The 23,375-nt window shown below is 40.6% G+C and overlaps 1 protein-coding gene across 3 annotated transcripts in view; it reads right to left on the reverse strand.

Moving 5' to 3' along the window:
- Positions 1–23,375, reverse strand: part of FOXP4 (forkhead box P4) — a 170,857-nt gene that overhangs the window by 29,047 nt on the left and 118,435 nt on the right. For 2 of the 3 annotated variants that reach the window (XM_020796423.3, XM_020796408.3), the window contains exons 6-12: positions 19,707–19,857; positions 15,643–15,841; positions 11,593–11,697; positions 8,425–8,512; positions 5,024–5,107; positions 1,031–1,232; positions 849–925 (exon numbers count right to left, since the gene is read on the reverse strand). In XM_020796423.3, coding sequence (XP_020652082.3) covers positions 849–925; positions 1,031–1,232; positions 5,024–5,107; positions 8,425–8,512; positions 11,593–11,697; positions 15,643–15,841; positions 19,707–19,857 — 906 coding nt within the window. The remainder of the gene's footprint in view (positions 1–848; positions 926–1,030; positions 1,233–5,023; positions 5,108–8,424; positions 8,513–11,592; positions 11,698–15,642; positions 15,842–19,706; positions 19,858–23,375) is intronic. The other variant, XM_020796432.3, reaches the window with a different exon arrangement.

The raw sequence follows: 23,375 nt of genomic DNA on the forward strand, positions 1-23,375 counted from the left end.
TAGGCCCACTGAATCAGTGGGGATTTGATGAGCCAACTCCTTTGTAAGTTCCATTGATTCATATAAGCTTATTCTACTTGTGACTTACTATGCAATGCAACAGGATTTTAGTTTTTATGTCACAATGATGCCCTTTCTCAACTTGGTACTCTTCAGATGTTGTGGACCTCAAGTTCCATTAGCCTCAGCAATATAGTGAAATGTCAGTGAGATGCTGGAAAATGTAGTCAAAAACATCCAGAGGGCACTAGGTTGTGGATGGCTGTTGTAAAGTTAGGGAGCAACAAGATACACAAACGTGGACCTCCACATCTCTGTATGCAACAAAGGTCAGATAAAAAGAGAAATAATGTACACCTGTCATCCTTTTATCTTCACTAGTATTATGCTTTGTGTTGATTTTAAGAGGTACAGCAGATACAGAGTGAAACACAAAAAGAGTACATATGGATATGTAAAACCAGAGAGATTCTGTAGAACAGCAAATACACAATTCCATGTTTCAAAACAGCGATAATTTTACCTCAACCACTGATCCAAACTGCACTTCACAGGGTCAGGAAAAAGAAGCAAAATTCAATAATTTATTACTGGCAACCACATCTGTTTGCCACAAAAAGCATTCAAGATAAGCATGAACAATGGCTCTAAGCCAGTGGTTCTCAACTTTAGGTAACCAAGGTGTTCTTGAACTGCAAATCCCAGAAGCCTTCATCACTAGCTGTGCTGGCCAGGTTTTCTGGGAGTTGCAGCCCAAGAACACCTGGATTACACAGGACTGGGAACTACTGCTCTTGCACCTCTCCCAAAAACTCTTGTACCTCTCCCAAAAACAATGAACTGCTCACCTGTCGAATAAGTGAGGCATATGTGAAGGGGGGGCGGACATCTGCATTTTTGTAAAACTCGTGATTCTGTGCAAGTTCTAGGAGGGAGAAAGAAAGTTATGAATAAAAGCAAGGCAATATACAGCTAAGCACAATTTGAACAAAGCATGTGTTGCAGCTATCACTCCCCCAGCTACTCTCACCTGAGGAAATTGGTGTGCAGAACTTCTCTGAGTTCCTTCTGCGAATGGGCCCTACATTGTGTAAAGTGGATGAGCTGATGACAGAAGGACCCTGCCGTAATGGAGTAATGGGTGCAGTTGCAGAGGTGGGGGGATGAGGTAATCCATCAGGGAAGGTGTCAGAAGTGCTCTTGGAGAGGGTAGCACTGGAAACCAGATTAAGCTGCTCAAACAGGATGAAAAAACATACATGGTTAAAATCAGCTCAAAGCCACAGGCGTGTAGAGAAAAGTTCATTTGGATAAAGCATTTGAGTAACGGTGGCTTCCTTATCAATAAAGATGACTGAAAAAATTCACTTAAGAGAACCATATTTCCACTTAAGCTCTCTGCAGCAGACTAATACATGCATCCTGTTATGGACCTGTGACCAATTGGACTGAATTCCATCACACTATACAAAGCTGTATCTTCAAACCCTTTATCATTTAAAAGAACTATGCAGACATGCAGCACAATATTGCATCTCCTCCAACAAAAGTTCAAAACGAAACCCATAATGCTTGTTGCTATTAGGGTAAATGTTTTTTAAACAACAAAGAAGCTAAACCTTCAAAGGAATAATGTTCAGTGATGGTAAGCCAATTCCACCATGCTGTAAGGGTTGTTCAGCAATGATAGCCACAGAGTGGAGTGGGGAACATATGCTATAAGACAGTAGGCTGTCCACATGTGGTCCATGTTTATGCATGTGTGCTGAGAACCAAGTACAGTGGAGTCTCTACTTAAGAACTTAATCCGTATTGGAAGATGGTTCTCAAGTTGAAAAGTTCTTATGAATCTGCATTTCCCATAGGAATGCATTGAAAACCATTTAATCCGTATCTGCTCTTTTCCGTTCATAGAAACCACAGTGGAACCTCTACTTAAGAACTTAATCGGTTTTGGAATGGTGTTCTTAAGTTGAAACATTCTTAAGTTGAAGCAAAATTTCCCATAGGAATGGACTGAAAACCAATTAATCCGTTCTGGCTGTTTTTTTGTTATGTAGAGGTGTGTTCGTACATTGAAGCATTAGTTCCCATAGGAACTAATGCAAAGCTGGTTAATACGTACTCTACCACTAGGGGGAGAATTTTTTTTAACCTAAGATGACCTAAGTTTTAAAAAATAGCAGGAAAGGTTTTTTTTCCTGTTCTTATCTTGGATTTCTGTTCTCAAGCAGAAGCAAAATTTAGCAAATGGAGCTGTTCTTAAGTTGGATTGTTCTTAAGTAGGGACGTTCTTAAGTAGAGACCCCACTGTATTCATATGCATTAAATCCCACTGAGCTTGTGGCTGGGGCAAAATCTGATCAAAGGACATTTTGGCCAACAGTATCTTCTTTTAGTAACCGTGATATCACTTTCTATGGAATTGCCTAAACCGTAACCTAGATGCAATAAATTATTTCCTCTTCATTGCAAGAAGATGGCCATCGTCTTTGGGTTTCATTTAAAATAGAATTTATAACACTGCCACAGATGTGTCAGCAGAATATTTAATTAATTGCATGTCATATTTAAAACAGGTTCTCTAAGCAACATATAATTACTGTACAATACAGTACAGTACAATCAAATACAAGCTAAAACTAACACACAAAACCCAACTCAAATTCTGACATAAATACAAATATTAAAATTTTAAAATACGATGCAAATTTAACCTGCTAAAACACTATAAAAAGAGGTATTCAAACTAGCCAAGAAATTAAAACAGGAATTAAAACTATCACCATGTAACAGGGATATAAATAGCAAATATTTGAAACCTTGTGGTTTCAGTGAAGAAGCTGTAACCTGGCAATGGAAAAAACACAATGTTGGTGGCAAGCAAAAATCTCTGGGGACTAATTCCATGGTGGTGGTGGTGATACTAAGAATGTTCCTTCTAGCAGCCACGCTCTAACAGTGAAAATATTAGGACACTCAGAGAAAAGCCTCTGTAGACAAAAGTAGGCAGGGATGAGCACAAAAAGGATGGAGGGTTTTCTCAGGCTCCAAGCCATCACAAACTTTTTCAAAACGAAATGAAACAAAATGAAAAAGACAACTTGTATAGGCAAACCCTAGCCAAGTGAATTCGAGCTGGTATGATCACAATATATGGTGCAATGAAACCTCCAATGGCCACAGCCTTATGTTTCATTTGATAAGAGCAAGGATCACATCTGTAGCTTTTTGGCCAGTGTCTCCCTAGCAGAAATCTTCAGGATGGCCACATGGAACACACCTTTGGTTTTATCTCTCATTACAAAATAGATGATAGGATTTATCCACTGTAGTGGATTTCTCCTCTGTATTACTCAGAGCAGGGCAGGATATAAATGTTTTATTAAAATAAATACATGCACGATTCTAGTGCAGTGAACAGCTAAGTTTTATTCATGCCCTTCCTCAAATTTCAACCACAGGAAGGACTTTCAAAACCATGATGGGGGCTATTGTGGAAAGACAAGGGAAACAAATTAAGTATTTTTCTTAATGATATTCTTCCATCAGAGTCACAGGCTGATGCACACTAAGATCTCAGAAAAGCATAGACCAAGCATGTCACCAGTTGGTTTTCCTGATAGGTGTACAGTATGTCTCAAATATCACGGAATAGCTGATAAAACAGTTAGTGGAGAATGGATCAGGAAGGTGCCAATGCTGAACCTTATACTGCAGGCAACTTCAGAGTAGGTTCGTATCTGGTTTTATTTCAAGATCCCGTTTCAACACTTCCAAATCCCAAGTAAGCAGAGCTTTTCAGTTTTTTCTTTCCACACCAGTCCATGTGTCTGGCACTAATCTTTGTAATGGATGTTTTTCCCCCCAGGATCAACAATTCTAGCATGACTATGGCATAAGCACAACCTGTCTTATCCTAGTCCATTGTCTTCACTATTTCTGTGCCCCATCTTTGCTGTCCTTCCACAAGCAGGCAAAGACCTTTCTCTTCAGGCAAGCCTTCCCTCAGCAATTAGCTACCTGTGTGTGATTTTTAGAGGGATTGTTATTGTGTTTTTCATTTTTGGGTTCTCCATTTCTCAGAGTGACTTTTGTTTTCTTTTTAATATTTGCATACATATTATTCCTAGCTTTAATGTTGTCTTTTAATGGTGCAAGATTTCTCTTTATACTAATTGTTCTTAGCATTAAATAGAGTCATTTAGTGATGTTAACCATCATTGTCTAATCATTGTTTAAACTTTAAATATTGTCTTTCAATACTGTAAGCTGCCTTGGGTCTTTTTTCAGGACAAAGGCGGGGTAAAAATTAGAAGGAAGGAAAGACAATCTTGGATGTATGGACATACTCTGTGACCCTTGTTACATTAAAATTCTCACATGGTCCAGCTAAATAGAGACAATGAGTGATTTGCCAACCAAGGACATTATTTATATAGAACCATTGGTAGAGCACGTGCTTGCTCTGAGGAGCTTACCTAGCTATACAGTTTGAACTATGCCCTTGTAAAACATTATGTGGAAATGGAAGCATGGGCCCAGAGAAAGATCTGGAGACAATTGCTAGAATAAGTATAATTTAATAAAACAGAGATAACTAACTAATAATCTGTGTGCACTATCTGGCTGACAATACCATTTTACCCAGCCCTCCATGATTTAACCTGCAGTGATCTCTTGTGTGTAAAATAGACAATTTGATTGAAATACAGTAAGAAGATTCTTCAAGGAGTGAAAAGTAGTGGTGAATCTGCCAATAGTAGCAGATTCAATCAGACGGTAGTATCTTGGCATTCTCACAATGTAGTGCCTTCGTATTGAATCCTACTGAATCTTTATCTGGAGGAAAAGTCCCTCCTATTGTGAGGAAACTGTGATGTTACAGCCAGACTTTGCCCAACTCTGGGTAGCTCTGCCAGGACAATATAGATTTGAGGCTTGGGAAGTTGACAATTCCTATCAGAAAACAAAATAAAATTAGAGACATACAGACGAGGAACAGATAAAGAGTGCTGCTTACAGGCTGACTAAAGGGCTTTGGCTCTGAAGGTCTCATATGGAGGTGGGCCATCATTGCCTGGAGACGTTCACTCTCTTTAGCAAGCTGTAAAGAGAAATAAGGAAGAAGTCATTTGTTTGAAAAAGGTGATTCCCCCATCAGTTCAATTTACTTGGCTCATATATTCAGAAATGTGAACAGGCTGACAGTTTACTTGACAGTCTTTGCCCCTGAATGGCTTCTTCTCCATCAGAAGAGGTCACTGACACCTCTTTTTGCTTGCTCTATTTCACCTCAGAGTGGACGTGCCATTCTCTTGTCTTCACTAATGCTTGCTGCATGCAGAAATGTGACAGTACAAGGCTGTTCCCTTTAGGTCTTGCTGAGCTGTCTTCCTAGGGCCCGCCATCCCTGGAAGCAAAAACCTGCCATCTTCTCTAATTCTCCACTAGCAGTGAATTTTTCTGAGAGCCACAAATCTAGGTAGGGTATCACATTTCCAGGCCTCTAAGAGCTGCCTTCTTCTATTCGATATCAGGATCAGGATGTGTGGTGGTGGTGTTTTCTGCTCTAGTGCATCTGCTGAGCAGTGCCACTGATCTCACTGTAAGAGATTGGGCTTCAGGTGCACAAAGACAGGAAAAGCTACTCCTGACAAAGAAGCCATATATCTGCATGCAGAACTTCAACATTCCAAAGCATCTTTCATCCATTATCTTTCTCTCGCACTCAGAGGCTCTCATTTCCATCCATTAAAGCCTATGCCCTGCTGTCTCTTCAGGTATCAAAATCCTCACATTCCCAATCTGGCCTACTAGACTACTTGTACCATCTACCCCTTCTGCAATCCTTCAGGTCAGACCTCCACTTCTGCTCTCCTTTGGACGTGGGTCTTTCATTTTGTTACTGCTCCATCTTTTCAACATCTTTTTCCCTTCCCACAACTTCATTTTAGTCATCTATCACTCCCATCATGCCTTTCTCAAACCACGCGCTCACCTGCCTATCCATCTCTCCAGATGTGCAACATTGCTTTAATTGCATGCTCCTGGAGTGTGTGTTTATTTCTCAGTGTGCGGAGAAGGGTGAAATATTCGCTGTGGCACAGCGAGAGAGTTTGAGCGCTGCCGAAGCAATGGGATCTGACATCCTCTCCTTTGTGTCACCTTCTCTTTCTGTGTGCTCCCCTCAAACTTTGCCTCAGTTCCTCTCTGACCTGATGGGCCCCTATGCAGAATGTAGGACACACCCAAAGAGGGCATTTCTCTCCTTTTCCACATGGCCTAGAATTCTTGGACACAACAAAAGGACCTGAGGCCAGTGCAGCAGGAGTTAAAGGCAACATCCAGAGTGGAGTCTGCTGAAAGTTTGAGAAGCTCTGATGCAAGGATGCTCTGGCACTATTGCAGCTCTCATTAGAGCTGACAGATCCACTCTTGTGATGCAGACACTCTTGCTGCCGACACAGCAGGAGCTCTGCAGTGAAAACTTTATAATTAGGAGTTCTGGTGGCAGGTTCTCCTTTTCACACATGGAGTTTCTACCCCCTTAAAAAGAGTCTCTTCCCCACATTCCCCCTTTTAAGCTTCAGTAATTGCTTTCAAACTTTTGCTTTAGTGAGTGTTTGGAAACAGGACAGAATCATACGGTTTGACTAAGGGTATGTAACAATCTTAACTCTGTTCTCTGGGTGCTACATTCCTTTCTAATTTAATATTTTCTTTTGGCATGTCTCTACATTCTCTTCCAGGCACCCCATCTACAACCACAGATTTAGTTTAGTTTCCAACAGAGGCCGACTGCATTGTGTGTTATAGCTGGCTGGCTCCTTGGTACTCTCTTTCCTCCGCCACTAATCCTACTGCTACAGAGAGTCATGTTCCAGAGAATGGTGCTCCTTTTATCCTCATGCTGCTCTGCACATACACAATCTAACAACATGGAAAAAAGATCCCCCTGCTCCACTCAACTCCTCCAGAGTCCACCAAGAAAAAAAAAAGGGCTAAAATTTGAGAACACTGGCAAGAGAGAAACAGAAATGCAGTTGTGTTCCCTGTTTATTTCCTATCGTATGCAATAATTACGGATCAATGAGCAAATGCTGCTTTACTGGTTATAGATACAACAATAACATTTAGCACAAAAGCAAAATCTTCTATCGCCATCCCTTACAATGTTCTCTTCTAATTTGCATGTTATGTCCTTGTTGTATATTTCTATAGTTTTTCTCAGCTTCAAATGAAGCACTTCAGGAACTGTGTGGCTGCCACTCCTTACATCAGCACTTCCTTTCCCTCCTGGCATTACTTGCTAACACAGAACATATGATATAATTCCACTATGCTGCAGATTCCACTGTTCTTCCCCTACTGTCACTTTGTGGGAATGGGAAAACAATCATCACACTGACATTACATCCTGAGTTTAGTTATGTATTACAGGACTGAGTGAAGCACAAATGCTGCTGCTTTTTTTACTTATTTCTTCTAATGCTAATTCTGGTATAGGACAGTCATTGACACATCTGTCAATATTCCTGCAGTGTATCTCTTTCTGTAACCATGGAACTGAACTTCCAGATTACAAGAATCTTTATATTATTCTGAGATTATCCTGCTCAAAGGCTGCCAATTTCAGCAGGCATTACGGGACTCATCTCTGATTGATTCAGGCGTCCAAGTTCCCCTTCAAAACTAAGGAGATGTAAAAAGAACAATGAAAGCCATAACCATCCCTGATCTGTCTGTGCTTTTTAGGCTGCATTATTCCTATAACACTCCAAGCATACCAGATAAAGTAGTGCATCAAGTGTTTAGTTTTACTGGCATTAAGCCTCTTAAAACACATTTCTCCACTGCAGGTTCCTTTTTGAGTTGACAGGTATGCAAAAGGTGAGAAAACTTGCTGCAGCAGAATTTGCTGTTGAGAAAACTTGTTTGAGGAAGTGTGAAAAAGCTTGCTGCAACAAAGCCTTAAACTACTAAGAAAATGTTCTTCCTAGATGTAAGCAATTCTCTAGCCCATCATCAGGCACACACCCACTGACAGGTGGAGAAATGAAATGTGAATTCAGTGGCACAGAGACAAGCCATGGTGACTGTCATCCTTTCAACAGTGAATCAAGTTCTTCTGTGAAATTGGCAAATGTTGGTGGTGTTTCTCCATAGAGTTATGAGGATACTCATGGCAGAGGACAGGTCAGGAATTTCTACAAAGGAAGAGGCTATAAAAATCACCTGTGGGAAATAGCCCTTAGATAATCTTAATGTAATCCTTACACCAGTATAAAAGGACTCCAAATTGGCCTGTTATGCATACGAATGCACCTTGATCTTGCTACCATCAGACAGCTTCTTGATCTTCCTATGATTAAGGATTTTGGCTTGAACTAAATATAGTTAATAGCATGTATTAACACTCACCTGTATTTCCAGCTGCTGTACCACTTGCATTTGAACTCGACACTGAGCTGTACTCCTGTCATCAAGTGCATGTTCTGTATTGAGGTGTCTGAAAACAAAATATATCATGGTTTTATTGAATGAGCTCCTTTTATACCTTTTGCCCATTTATTTAAACTTTTTAAAATACGCTGTTTTAAAGATGCAATTCAGGCTCTGCTAGCTACGTAATACATTCTTCAAAAGATATTTATCATACTTCAGTCTTCTTCTGAAGGGCTTACAGCAATGCACATAAGGCTATCCTACTTTCTCCTCACACTAGGATAGACTATTCTTAGACAGGCCAGTTTGCTCAACGTCTTTGAATTACTGAGCATCATTACTGATCAGGAATCTGAGTTCACGATTTCGCAGTTCAGATCTAACACTATCCATTACTTCACAGTGGCAACATAAAGAGGAAGTTAAATGCCCTACAGTAATGAAATTATTCTATATTATAAGAGAAACAACCAGAAGGTTAGGTAGACGTCTGGAATTGCATCATGTAGATCGGTGAGAACAACAACATTCCTATGTCCCCAGTTTTTCTCACAGCATTTGTCTTCAGCCAAAACAGGTGGACACATCATGAATTTTATTTTATCTTTTATAACAGGAGCTTCTATGTATATTGCTTTTCCTGAACAAAACTCTCTCCATTTTAAGGCAGTTGCCACCAAGCTTAGATCTGTAACACAGATCTTTCTTTATCTATGTCAGAGAACTGCACAATTTAAAATTATGAGCATATATGAAATGCAAGTAAAATTAAAAACAAATTAAAATGTTCAGATAATCAGACTATTGTTGACCAGAACCAGGCTACTTCAACAGCGCAATCTCAGCCATTTGCTAAACATTCTTTCATTCACACAGTGGGAAATAAATTGCATGCACATAAGTGCTGGATTGATTTAACTTCTCCATAGTCACATAAAATTTATACCATACAGCACTACCATATTCTGCTGTGGATAGCACAGGGACAAAGCTGTTGTTCCTATTGCTTGTGGATGTGCACCCCAGTTTGAGCCAGCCAGTTTCCCGAGTGTGTTACTTCTGGCAGCAACTTTCTGTTTGGTGTTTAAACAATGTTTCTTGTAGGTCACGGTTCAATCCAGAGTGACACACAAATACTTTGGGGGTAGGGCAATGTTCCAAAATCTTGCCTTCCCAGCTAACTAGAGATGGCCATGAGCTGTGATTCGGTGGTTTGGCCTGGCACCTGCACAGGTGTTCCACAGGCACCTTGCACTTTCCTCCTCCACCTCCTCTGCACAACTTCCCACTCACTGGCTGCAGTGCACTTTGCTCCTTTGCCTTCTCCACACGATTGTCCATTGAGACAAGGAGGCAGGACAGGGAGCCCATGGCACTGCGGGTGAGTGGACAATTGTACAAAGAAGGCAGAGGAGGGAAGTGCGATACAGCCAGTGGTTGGGCAATCGTATGGAGGAAGCAGGGAAGGGAAGCATGCTGCAGCCAGTGAGTGGGCGATCACACAGCAGCAGAGGAGGGAAGTGTGTGGTGTCCATGGAACACCCGTCTGGACACCACGGTGAACCACAGTTCGTGTCCATTTCTAATCATAATGTTTTGATCGTACCAAGTTTAACAAAACTACAGCTAGCCTCAACTTCAATTTCCATTTCAAAGCTTGCACTTTTAAGCTGTAAATTTAAGTATTTTTTTATGTCAGCTAAAGAATCAGATGGAAGCAATCTCGGGAATAAGATTCATTTTTGTCGAAAGGTCTTGGTTTAGTTATTAAGTAACATCATATGCACAGTTTCTTACTATTCTAAGTAATGTCAAGAGGGTGCTGGAAGAGCAGAATGTGCCTTTCTAATACTAGGAGGTTATTTGCAGACCAGAATTACATATAGCAGCTCAGGTGGAATCAATTCTGCATTTCGGGCTTTCCTCCATCCATATGCAGAAGGCTAGGGTGGCCTCTGAAGGAACACACAAGTGACCTGACCATCTGCCTCAAGTCTGTTGCTGTTGGCTAGTAACACTGATCCTTTGGTAGTGAAAGGCAAGTGGGGCTTGCAAGATTTGCTGAAATGCTTAGTTTACAGAAGGAAACCATACAAACATTGATTAGACACACAGGCTGTGCTTCCTAACAACTCCAACCGTCATAATTTTCAACCCCCACCACATTCTGCTCAAAGGTAGTGGAGGGTGTATGTGGGGGGGATGAAACTGAGGAGACATAGAAGTGCACGAGGAGGGAGTGGGTAGCAATGTGTAGCAGAAAAGCACAGAAGGGGGGAAAATCCTGAACAAGAAAGAAAAGAAAACCCGTCAGTTTCATCTGATGTCTTTGCTAAAAATCTTGGCTACAAAGAGATCTAATTGCAAATGAACTAATTAAGTAAACCTCTGACGAAGCGTGAAAACAATTTGTTTGACCCTGACGCTAGCAGAGGGCTCTTAGACAGCGGAGTTAATCAGTCAGTGACAGAGCCCACAAGCGGTGTCAGCAGGCTGCCGTGCTGCCATCTGTTTCTCTCTAGTGCTTCCCCACCCCCTTTGCTTTTTCCTAACATGGACGAGCTATAAACTTTACAGCATGTCTCCTTTCTCCTCCAACTGCCTGATCATTTCTGTGGGTCCCAGGCAGCCTCTTATCCTTTAGCAAAGTTTTTCCTGCAACTACCTCACCCTCCTCCTTTCTATATTTCCCATGAAGCCTTGCAGCTCTGAGTATCCTCTGAGCAAAGTGTATAAGAGGCCTCTTCCTATACCTAGCAGAAGAGGATCAGAGTGGCCTCACTATATTTAATGGTGGGAGAACTGAGGCACAAAGTATTCTGGTCAGTATTTCTGAATATAACAATGCCAGATGTCTCTACTTAAGTTCTAAGGAGATGGAGGTGGGGTGTGTGTATGTATACACTTTTAATCATAATAGGGCAACTGCTCAATGGATACCAATCTTTTTTGAAATACAATGCTCAACCATAATCTATTTTTTTTTTGCCAGTGGGAAGAAATCATCCTCATGCTCCCAATTCAGTAACAGCAACTCTTTCGTTTCTGTCCATGGTATGAGTGAATAGCAAAAAAGGAAGTTCAGGCTACATCAAAGAACAGAGAAGCAGGGAAAAGCCTGCCACACAGAAGGAAGTCACTTACTTGATAAACTGTCCCAAGTCCTCACAGAGAGTTTCACAACCAGGCCATTTGCACTCTCCGTGCCCATACAGAGGGTGAGAGGCAGGAGACTCCTCATGTGAAGAGCTGCAAAGGAGAGAGAAATCAAAAGAAACAGGTATTACCATGGAGCTGCTAGACAGCACTAACCCCGCCTGCTGGAAGTTTGAGCAGAACATTATCAGAGATGTAAATATCCAGGAAAAAATTCTGGAAAAGGGGCATTCCCCCCCCCTTAATCTTTCAAACCTCTCCTCCAGTCCAGAGATAAATTCTATATATTATCTGCTGTTGCCAGCCAAAAGGAATACCTGTTCTACATTCTCCTATAGATAGATACTCGTGCCATCAGTGGCACAGCACACATGTTAAATAAATGCAGTTGTTCTGACAGTTGTGGGTCTTCCAGGAAAGACAGACTTTAACCACAATAATCCATGTTCCCCTAGTATCCAGATTAGATTATTACAGTCTCAGTGCTCCACAGCCATAGGTGGTCTGAACCATAATTATAAGGGAATGTATCTCAATAGTGTTTAAAGATTGTCATGGGCTATACTTTTCTCTCTGGACACAACTCGAAGTGCTGATGCTAATCTGTAAGGCTCTAAGCAGTGTGGGTCTATTGGAACTGACCATTTTAGAATCTATTTTCATAGTTTACCCAAATATGGATACCTTCTTCACTTTCTGGGGTGAGATAAATGGTTACTAGGCCTTCCAGATATTGGATCCTTACCTGCAAAAACTTATCTCCATGGCAGCAACTCCATGGCAGCCTTTAGATATACAGTAAAATTTATTTATTTTCCATGGCTTTTAGTGTAACTGACTAATCCTGACATTGTCTTATTCCACTCTTGGTTTTCATTTATTAGGTTTTAGTACAGACCGATTGTTTGGTTTAATCTTTTCTAAAATATATCACAACTTGTCGCTGAAGCACAATTGAAATTTTTCAGTATGGGCATGTTGAATACAGTGGACCCTCGACTTACAGACAGCTCGACTTACAGACTTTTCGAGTTACAGACTTCTCTGGCTGCAAAATTTAGATTCGACTTGCAGCCGGAGAATCGACTTACAGACCAGAAAAAAACCAAAATGGAACAAAAATAGAATAAAAACTGCCAGTTGTGGGATTAATCAGTTTTCAACGCATTGTAGGTCAATGGAGATTCGACCTACAGACTTTTCGACTTACAGCCACCGTTCCAATACGGATTAATTCCTTAAGTAGAGGGTCCACTGTACATAATATTTTCAAAATGTAATTGAAACAGTTTTACTGTGAAAGTTGCTTATTACCAAGTTATACAAGAGCTGTAAAACAATCTACCTGTGCATCAGCTCTTGACAGTTATTTGCATGACTCTAGCAGGCTCACGCAGGATCTTACCTAGAAAGACACTGTAGCCTAGATCTAATTGCTAGTTGAAACCCCCAAGTAGGTTCAGGTATATATCTTGGGCTAAAGATCGTACTTTCATAGCTGTATATCCAATTCTGAGATATACAGAATCAAATTTTAACAATGTCTTTATGGCACTATGCAATGATAATGTACAGTGGTGCCTTGCTTAGCGATTGCCCCGTTTAACGATGTATTCGCTTAGCGATGAGGTTTTTGGAGCGATCTTGCGCTCCGTTTAGCGATGTTTCCAATGGGGAAATTTCGCATAGCCGATGTTTGGGACCTTGCTTCGCTTAGCGATGACAATTTAGGTCCCCCTGTTTCGCTTAGCGATGTTTTTGACAGCTCCGTTTTCGCTATTTTTAAAATGTGCTAAATTGTTTGAAAAGGATTTAGAGTGCTTGAAATCGTTAATGCACTTAATAAACCCTTTGTTAACCAAATCTGGCTTCATTCTGACTCTTTTTGAATTTTTGGTGATTTTTTTCCTCCCCCATTGAAATGCATTGAAAAGGTTTCAATGCATTCCAATGGGGGAACCGCGTTTCGCTTAGCGATGTTTCCTATGGCGATTTTCGCTTAAGGACAGTAATCCGTTCCCATTGGAACGGATTATCCGGTTTTCAATGCATCTCTATGGGAAAATGCGTTTTGTTTAGTGATGTTTTCCCATAGCGATGAATTTTTTGGAACCAATTAAAATCGTTAAGTGAGGCACCACTGTATATTTTTACCCAACTGTGCAAGCATGAACACTATTCAGCAATCAATTAGCAACATGTATGCTGTTCTAGAAAGTGGTGCCTCGCATAACGAGTGCACCGTTTAACGACAAATCCGCACAGCGATCTATTTTTTGCGATCGCTAATGCAATCACATTGCGATGTTTTGAATGGGAAAACATCGCATTGCGATGATCAGTAAGCATTTTGCTTACCGATCTTTGCATTGCGATATTTTTAGAACAGCTGATCGGCTGTTCCAAAATGGCCACCGGGTGCCCAAAATGGCCGCCGCAAGCATTTTCGCATGGTTTTCTCGCTTACCGAGGCGGCGAAAATGGCGGCGCTATGGAGGATCTTCACTGAACGGTGAGTTTTCGCCCCATAGGAACGCATTAAATGAAGTTTAAAGCGTTCCTATGGGTTTTTTAGTTCCGTTTAGCGATGTTTCCGGATAGCGACGATTAATCCAGAACGGATTAATGTTGCTATGCGGGGCACCACTGTAATCTGGAAATTATTAATGTTTAATAAGTAATTAAACAATATACTGTACTGATATATTAAACGGATGAATTAAACAATGCTTTTATAGTGATAAACAATACAAGCACACTCATGAGTCACCTGTACCTTATAATCCAATTTTTGTCCCCAATAAGCTTTCACCAAACTTCCGTTGGGCAGAAAAATCACATAGAAGATTGAAGTAGTAGTTCCTGTGCATATCTGCCTTAACAGTGCTGCCAGGTGGCTGCAACTGCCTAGATTGGAGGCATTCATGCAGAACTTCCTATTTCTACAACATAAATCTACATGCTGCTTCTTGCTGGCTCTTGTCAGCAGACATACATACTGTGTGCTTACCGCAGCCACATTTTTTTTACTAACATGGGACTGTCCCAGGGGAAAGTCTCAGCCTTCAGCAGGATCTTTTATATACTTAGTTGTTTGCTGGAGTGTCCAAACAGGGCTGGGAAGCTGCTGACTGGACACTCCCAATAGCCCAACATCTATATTATCTTCCTGATATTAATGAACACGAATAACTATTGGTGGCCCAATGGAAAATTTCAGATTTTATCTTCACCAGTACCCCCTTCCCCCCAAAACAGCAGATAACCCAACAAAGAAGTGTCAATTGAACAAGGGAATCCATTCAGCTACACAGTTCCATTTTTTAAATAGCTACCATGCTGCACGTCTTACATTTATGAGCTCAGGTTGTAACTATTGAGACATGCTAGATTTCCTTACTGAAAATCCCTCCTATTATGGTTTCAACAGCTCTACATGTCACTGAAAGCAGGTCCAATCATATGATTCCATATCCAGAATGTGAAAAGTGCTCCAAACATTTAAATGCAGTGGACAGGACTAGACTCTAGGGCTCCTTCAATCATCAGTGTTCAGCAATGATTCTCAGTCAATGGGCGAGTCCAGTAAGGAAAAAGTAATTACATCTATTACTGTCTTTGCCTCAGCTTAACTGCATATTTCTCTGATGCAGTAGTGTATCTATTATCTCTCCTTTACTTTTACTTCTTGAGTGACCTTGTAGAGTTCACTATGTATGGATAATCCTCCATTTACCAAATCGCCCACTTCCTTGTTGCCAATACCAACTTCCCTTCCCAAATGTTGTCTACATTTCCAAATACATTAATTTGTTCTTGTATGACATGTTTTCCATTTGAAAAATAATTATTATGGGATTTGGGTTTGATGGAGAGCTTGAGATTTTTATATTTGTCCAACCAAAGCATATGTTTATAAAGGGTTGAGAAACACAGCAGTAGAATTTGACTCAGTAAACCACAGGGTCTATTGTGAGATACATTCTCCACCCATTACAATTTGACATCCTTTACAAATAAATGCCCATCAGCTTCTACCTGTCCCTCCTTTGTGCGAGCATGGCGTTCTGTCCATTGGGGAGAGGGTGATGGGAAATTGGAGGAGAGACCTTGGCAGCTGAAAATGAGGTAGAATTGGAGGTGCTGAGGTCAAGTCCCTCTTGTTTGATACTGTCTTCTACAGGCTGAGTAGCAGTAACTTCTTTCCACAGCTGCTGAAGGTCTGAGGGACACACAGCTTCACATGTTGGGGAGCACAGAAGTAGAAAGCAGATGGGGGGAGGAAAGAAAAGATGCAAAAATCACAAATTTTCAGAATCCATGAAAGGCAAAGTTTCTTATTTAGTCATAAAAAGAGCTAATTCATATTACTGTAGTCTTCAGCCTACTGCCAGCTCTGCTCCTGACTATCCATGTGCACTATTTAAGTAATCAGAATTGTGACAGCTGAACATCTCACAGGGTTTAACATATTTCAGTGCAGAAATAGTGCTACTTCAGTCTTCTGTGGTGTACAATCAGAATCTCAGTAATTATCACTGGTTTATACATTACAGTGTAAAAATACACATTAAGGATCACTGAATAAGTAAGACAAGTTATCTCAGTGGAGCCCAAGTATATACTTTCACCTAAGAACATAAACAACACCTTGTTTTATCACTTTCATTTACCATTATTTACAAAATTTTCAGCAGCAGAGGCTATTCCACATTCTACCCATCCCTGACAATGAATGTTATACTCCTTTCAGAAAGAAGGCAAATTAAGCTAAAGCGATGCAGTTTTGCACTTCACTAATAATGTTGTTTGGTCTTTCTTCCCCCCCAGTTTGCCTAGTAGGAGAACATAGGGACCCTGCAATGTTGTTGAACTACAACATCCATCAGCCTCTAATCCACTCCATATAATGATGGGGAATCAGATAAATTGTCTGAAGCCACGGAAGGCAACAGGTGCCCACATACACCGAGTTTCTGGAACATGGTGGGTTAATCAACAATATAAAATGCAATTTCCCGCTCCATCCAAGATCCTGTACAAGACTGAGCAATGTTATTAGTATCAAATGTAATGTACAGTATAAGATCTTTGAAATCCATTCTCACCTGAAACACTGAACACTTCATGGCTACCAGCACCAAAGCTTAGAGACAGAGTCAACAATTATCCCTAGAACTATCATTCTAGATTTAGCACAGGAGCCCTTCACACAGGATTAGCATTGCTACGAAGCTGAGTGAAGCTCTCATCTCTGGTGGAAGCAAGTTAGGGCAGTAACTCTGTCAATGCTGGCTGGATCACCCTCCCAAAGGGATGCCGGTGGCAGTTGGCTATTTTATGAGCTGGCTATTTTTTCAGTGCCTAGTTCTCCTTAGAATCAAGGCACTATGGAAGGGGTAGCCAGTAAAATTGTCCATGGTGCAGGTAAATTTCCAGCTCATTTTTCCTGCAGTGCCATGACTGTGAACCAGAAAGGGATTAAAGAAACATCTGGATTTTAACCAAACTGGAGTCTTGGAAGGTAGCATATATCATCCTGTCCTTGTTTTTATATGGGACTGCCGTCATCATATATCTACTTAGCTGCAAAAGTTGTCCACCCACCATAGGCTTGCAAGGGAACAAGCTGCTATCAATGTGCCACTAATCCCTGCTGTCTCCTCCCTTTTAAAAATATATATATATCATGGAAGTAGGACTTGTCTTGCATGAGAAATGCAAGCTACCCATCACTACCTCTTCCTCCTCTTCTGATAATGGTGGGAAAAGTACCACCTTCTTCAGCAGCAAGGCATAATAAGCAGCATACCGTGCTGCTATGTGTTCATGCAGTAAGAAACTGGGTTGATGATGTGCTCTCTGTGCCTCTGTGTACAGATGGTTGTCCCCTTTGCAAGGTTAAAGTAGCATGTTGCTTCACACAGGCAGCAGGAGAGCTTATGCCCTGAATTCACACCTAACCACTAAATAATGGATAATATTCAGTGTCACTTGCTGGCAGCAGGAGTCAGACAATATAGGCATTTAATGAATGCCACTTGTTTCACTTACATCCTTTTAACTTCCACTTGAGATCAAAAGTATTTATCAAATTTAAGTCCTTGTGTTCTTACCAACTAAAAGCCACCTGACTCATGAGATTATTAGCCACATGAGGCAACAGGAATTTTCCTTTACTGAAGACATTTTGTTTCTTAAACTATGTCAACTTGGCTAATGCCTATTTGGAACTTGCCTCAGCAGGTATGTGAATGAGAGGATTAATTTCATCTTCTGACAAGTTATGGTTTGATCTTGGGGAATATGAGCCACATTGAGAGTCAGACTTGTGTAGATGTCTCCTTTGATATAGCTACACGGAGAATCTTGAAGCTTTCAATTATGGTTTAGATTAACCCCAGTTTATTTCAGCCAAACCCACACACTATGATGTATCTTAACTACAGTTTATTGGAGATAAAACCGATTTCAACTATGAACCCACAGTTTAGGGTTCAGATAAAATATTACACTATGATTGATTTAAACTGAAAGCAAAACCTTCCAATGTGGCCATGTCATAGGAAGGGAGCAAGGAATCTGACTCACCACTAATTTCAGTACGTTTTAGAAATCTGTTGGTAACCAGATTTATAAGTTTAGAACAATTCTCACACCCAAAGGTCAATTCATGTATTAAGACTTAGATATACAGGAACATACAAGTAACACATAAAGTAAGATTTCCATATATAAAAAGCATTATATTTGAAATCATCTGAAGAATCTGTCTTGACATAGCAAAACATTGTTTCAGCAAAACAAAAACATACATACATACAAAGAAAAAACCACCTAAAACCTGCTAAGTTAGTAAGATATACTGTATTTGGCTAATGTTCTTGAATGCCTAGCACTATTATTATATTCTATTTTCCCATAAATACTGTACTCTGGAATATAGGAGTGTGTTAGTTCATTCTCTTCTATGTTAAAATTATGCCAAACTCAATCAGAGTATGAAACATATTAGCTAACTATCAGTCCCTCAACCTAAGAGAGGAGGTAACAGTGCTCCATAAGTGGGAAAAAGCAGAAAAGAAAAATGAGATTTGCTAATTACTATAAAGCTGTTGCTTATTTTCTGTTTTATTTTTCTGTGCATGCCTAGTACTATGTACTATCTAGTATTAGTTAGTGAGTGCCAGGAGAATATGAATTTCATGCTAAAGAATATAAGAGGTATTCATTTTACGTAGATAGGAATATTAAATTTCATAGCACAGTAGCACTTGTACTGCTCTTTAGATGATTAACTCTTAAGAGTAAATTGCTCCTTTCATATTTGCATTTGCAATACTTCTTCCCCAAAGGATAGGCATGGGCCGAGTTCTGATCATCAAAGGGATGGAAGATCAACATTTTAGAGGAATACCTGACCTTCAACAACCTTTCCATCTCCAAAATTCTCAGGTATTTTGACACAGAATGAATCCTTGGATAAGGCGTGGGGGGACGACTACCACTATCAACAATACTTAAGTTCTGGTTTCAGCTCCTCCCCCACGCACACAGCACAGATCTACCCATTCAATAAAGTGGATCTCAACATGTTTAAGGGACTATATTTCAGCATGAGCTAGGCTGAGTATCTTAAGGCCAGGTGCTGTTGTTTTCTTTAAAGACTGCCTGTCTGAAAGAGAGAGGCATAAGGTCTCTGCATAAAGGAAAATCTACTTTGTGCACAAATCCTTATTTTCAAATGAAGGTAGCAGCACTGCACTGGAGCTTCTAGTGGCAGGAAATTGCAGTGTTTTGCATTAAAGGCGAATAACAAAATATTAGGCCCTGGCTTTCTCTTGTTAACATCAGCAACACAGCTCCACGGTGCTCCCTGAACAGAGGCTGCATCACATACATTACATTCTGGTCTAATAATGTTTTGTTGATGTATGTTTTATAGCACAACTGAAAGCACACCAGATGTTAGGCCCCAAATGCATTGAAAACATCCAGCTTCTAAAATTAACAGACAAACAACTAGCTATGCTAATTGCTGCTCTGGAGGGGTAGGTTATGCCCTACAGCACTTAAAGAGCAAGGAAGCGTATGTGCATTACCTTGTGGAAGGGTCTGCAGAGGAACGGTGCCTTGTCCTGGCTGTAAATTGACCAGCCCTTGTCGCTGGAGGTTTAACAGGTGCTGCTGCTGCAGCTGCTGCATCTGCAGTAGCTGTTGTTGGAATGCCAGCTGCTTATTCCCTAATGGCTGCTAGAAGACAAAAGGAAAAAATCAGAACGCATTATTTTCAACCCTGGAGCAGAGGCCTTCCGGGATTCTCTAGGGTCTTGCATAAGCAGCCCAATCCCAGCTTTAGCCTTGCTTGCAGCCAGTACAGCTCATAGTCCTGATCTCTGGTCCTCAGTGGCCACACAGCATATAACCAAGACAGAAAGCCTTTGATCTATCTGAGCAGCAGAACGAAGGGAGGGTGGCGGAAGAGAAGAGAGCGAGGCTGCTTGGCAGAGCACTGAAAATGCTGAGTCTCTCTGTCAGATGAGCAATTCTACGAAGCCTATGTGAATCTGAATTGCGCATAAAGAGAATTTAATTTCTCAGCCACATCCACCTACCCTAAACATATGTGGATTAAGTTGCTACAAGTGACAAAAGGTAACTTGCATACACGAGTATGGTAAAGGTAAATCAGTACTGTCTGAGCAGTGCTTAATCCTGAAACTGGAATACTCAGGACCTGAGTTCTCCTGGTGATCTCAAGGATTTCTGAAAAAGGCCTATTTCATGCTATTGACAGAAGTGAGCATTTAATTATATGAATTCAGTTCATGCACTGCACCCCTTGGGGGGGAAGATTTACAGATCTGGTGATTTATACAAGGCTTAAGAAAAGAAACATTTACAGAATTTGCCACAAAATCCTATCATAATTACACAAAGGAAATTAAGGGAGTCCATTCATTACAAATATAATACAAAAAGAGTTAACCTAAAGAATGTGGCAGGGATGTTGGCAACTCTTTGGGTTCGAGTCCCAAGTCTGAGTCTTTGGTATCAAGTACAAAGTCTGAGTCTTTGGTACCAAATCCTGAGTCCCAAGTCCAAGTCCCTATTAAAACCAAACTTTTTTCTCCACAAAAAAGGGAGGGGTAGGTGGGTTCCAAGTTGCAATCTGAGTCACTGAATAACAAAGAAACAAGCGTGAATCGAGTCAGAGTTGAGTCACCAGAGTGACTTAAGTCTGATTTGACAGTGAGTCTCATGACTCGACACAGGGACATGGTGGCACTGCGGGTTAAATCGCAGAAGCCTCTGTGCTGCAGGGTCAGAAGACCAGCAGTCCTAAGATCGAATCCACGCGACGGAGTGAGCTCCCGTCGCTTGTCTCAGTTCCTGCCAACCTAGCAGTTCGAAAGCATGTAAATGTGAGTAGATAAATAGGTAGCACCTCAGTGGGAAGGTAACAGTGTTCCGTCTCTAGTCGCGCTAGCCACATGATCACGGAAACTGTCAATGGACAAATGTTGGCTCTACGACTCGGAGACAGAGATGAGCACTGTGCCCTAGAGTCAGACACGACTGGACTAAACGTCAAGGGGAACCTTTACCTTTACCTCATGAGTCGAGTCCCCATCCCTGGAATGTGGATGTAATCAATTTCAGTCATGTAGAAATTAACAGCATAAAAAAATCTTCAAAACCAAGTACTTCAGCTTGACTGGCTTTTAGACAAAAATTCACAAGAGCACCCCCATAACATCTATATGTAATGTATCCTTTGGCTCACAACACCAGCTAGCCCATAAGTTTCAACAGAAGGAATAAGGGTTCCAACCTGTCCATGCTTTCATTAAAAAAAAAATCAAGGTAGTTTAAAAGAAGATAGGCAAATAAAGGTGGTTATATTCCAAGAAAAATGGTTTTCATACCAGATGATAATTCTGAATTCTTGTTGGTAGTAGTGATGCAATGGTAGTGGTAGTAAAATAATTAACATGATGATTTTTCTGTGGGTCATAATTTAAAGTTTTATTTGGAAGATAATTTGTTCACATCTGCTTGAGGAAGAAATGTTTATTATACTGAAGTGTTTCTGGAAAACTGCTGATAATCAGTATCTTAATTTAACTAGTTTAATGCAGGCCTGGAACTGTGGGAAATCTAATCTGACAAAGGGTAACTAACTCAAATGGATGAAGGCACGCAGGATGCACATAACTTGCCAATCTGGGTCTTTTGCTGGCTAAATGAGAGATCACCTTGGCATCCTATATACACCATTGTGAGTTACACAATAGAAGGAGGGTAGAAAATAAATAAAAAGGTATTAAAGAGTAAAGATGTTATCATTGATATCTTCAAAGAACTAACTCTTCACTTTACCATTGCTGTCTACCATCACTGTTTAACACATCTACTTTATCCTTGTTAACATTTCTGCACTGAAGTGTTTAGTTAAGTGGAAATCACACCAAAGCCTAAATTTAAGTGCAACTGGTATTGTATATTTGTCTCAAAAGAGAGCAATCATTTGCACAGCTACTCAGGGGAAATCCCACTGAATCTGTGGAGCTTACCCTTGATTTAATAGTACAAGTTTGCAGCCCCTAGACATGATAAATACATATCTAAAGAACTAGTTAATTATTTAAGAAGGAAAAACAAAGCAGACGGCAAAAGAGAAATATGAATGAACAACCACAGTGCAATAGGAGTGTCAGGAAGTATCTGAACCTTTGTGAATTTGTTTAATAATGAAAAGAGGCACAGTTCTATTACTGTAACCTATCAATCACCTTTGCCTTGTAACTCTCTCATGAATGGCTTTTAATCAGGTTTTCCACATCATTTTAGGGATAAATATAAAAGTAGACTTGCTACTATAAATTACTTCATATCCTCCCCTACTCTGCCCATGGACAGCACATTCTCTTCTTTGGGCCACTTTTGTTTGCTTCTTTGGTCTGGGGTTATAACACTAAGATAATATTCCATTATTGAAGGAGGATCCCAAATCTGTTACTCCCATCACCTTTGCTTGTCTGCTATTAGTTGTTTCACCCTTACACTTCAAGGAGGGCCTCTGTCACTTTTGCTTCCTGCACCTTAGCTCTAGGTGAGCTTCTCCTGTTAGCTTCTTCTCTCTGCAGTCTGGTACTCTTTAATTCCAACTATTGTTACAGCAAGGCCAACACTGCAAACTCTACTTAACAGGCAGCAAAGGTGACAATACCGATTTATTTCTTTTGTAAACCATGTTATCATACTTGACAAAACATTTTGAAAAACACATTTATGGCCCTTGCTCCCCATTATCCTTTTGACATTATCTGTTCCCCCAGAGTCACTCTGTGCCTTCTAATCAATAGACAAGAGCATTTAAAAAGCAGACCAAGATCCATACTCAGCTGAGTCTGAAGAGGCCTCAAAGATACAAGAACCGGGAAAACATGGGACAGATTAAAAACCAAAAATGTTAATTTTCTCCATCTTTAATGCACACATTCAGCAGCCTTTTGCAGAGCAGAACAGAACAGATCATTCAACAGTATGACTGCATCAAGACAAGTCCATTCATTTTGGATCTGGGAGGAATTCCTAACTAATGAATCACCAAGGATTCTGGCTCAGCTGAGGGGCATCAAAACTGGGAAGAGAATTGTCTACAGGCTGCATTGCCCTCAGAAAAGCAAGTAGTGGTTAGTCATTCACGTTAAAGCATTTTATGGGTGTGAGAGATGCTTCCTGAGTGGCTTGCAGGGGAGGGAATT

This window comes from Pogona vitticeps, chromosome 4 (assembly GCF_051106095.1).
Source record: "Pogona vitticeps strain Pit_001003342236 chromosome 4, PviZW2.1, whole genome shotgun sequence".
In the NCBI taxonomy this organism is placed as follows: Eukaryota; Metazoa; Chordata; class Lepidosauria; order Squamata; family Agamidae; genus Pogona; species Pogona vitticeps.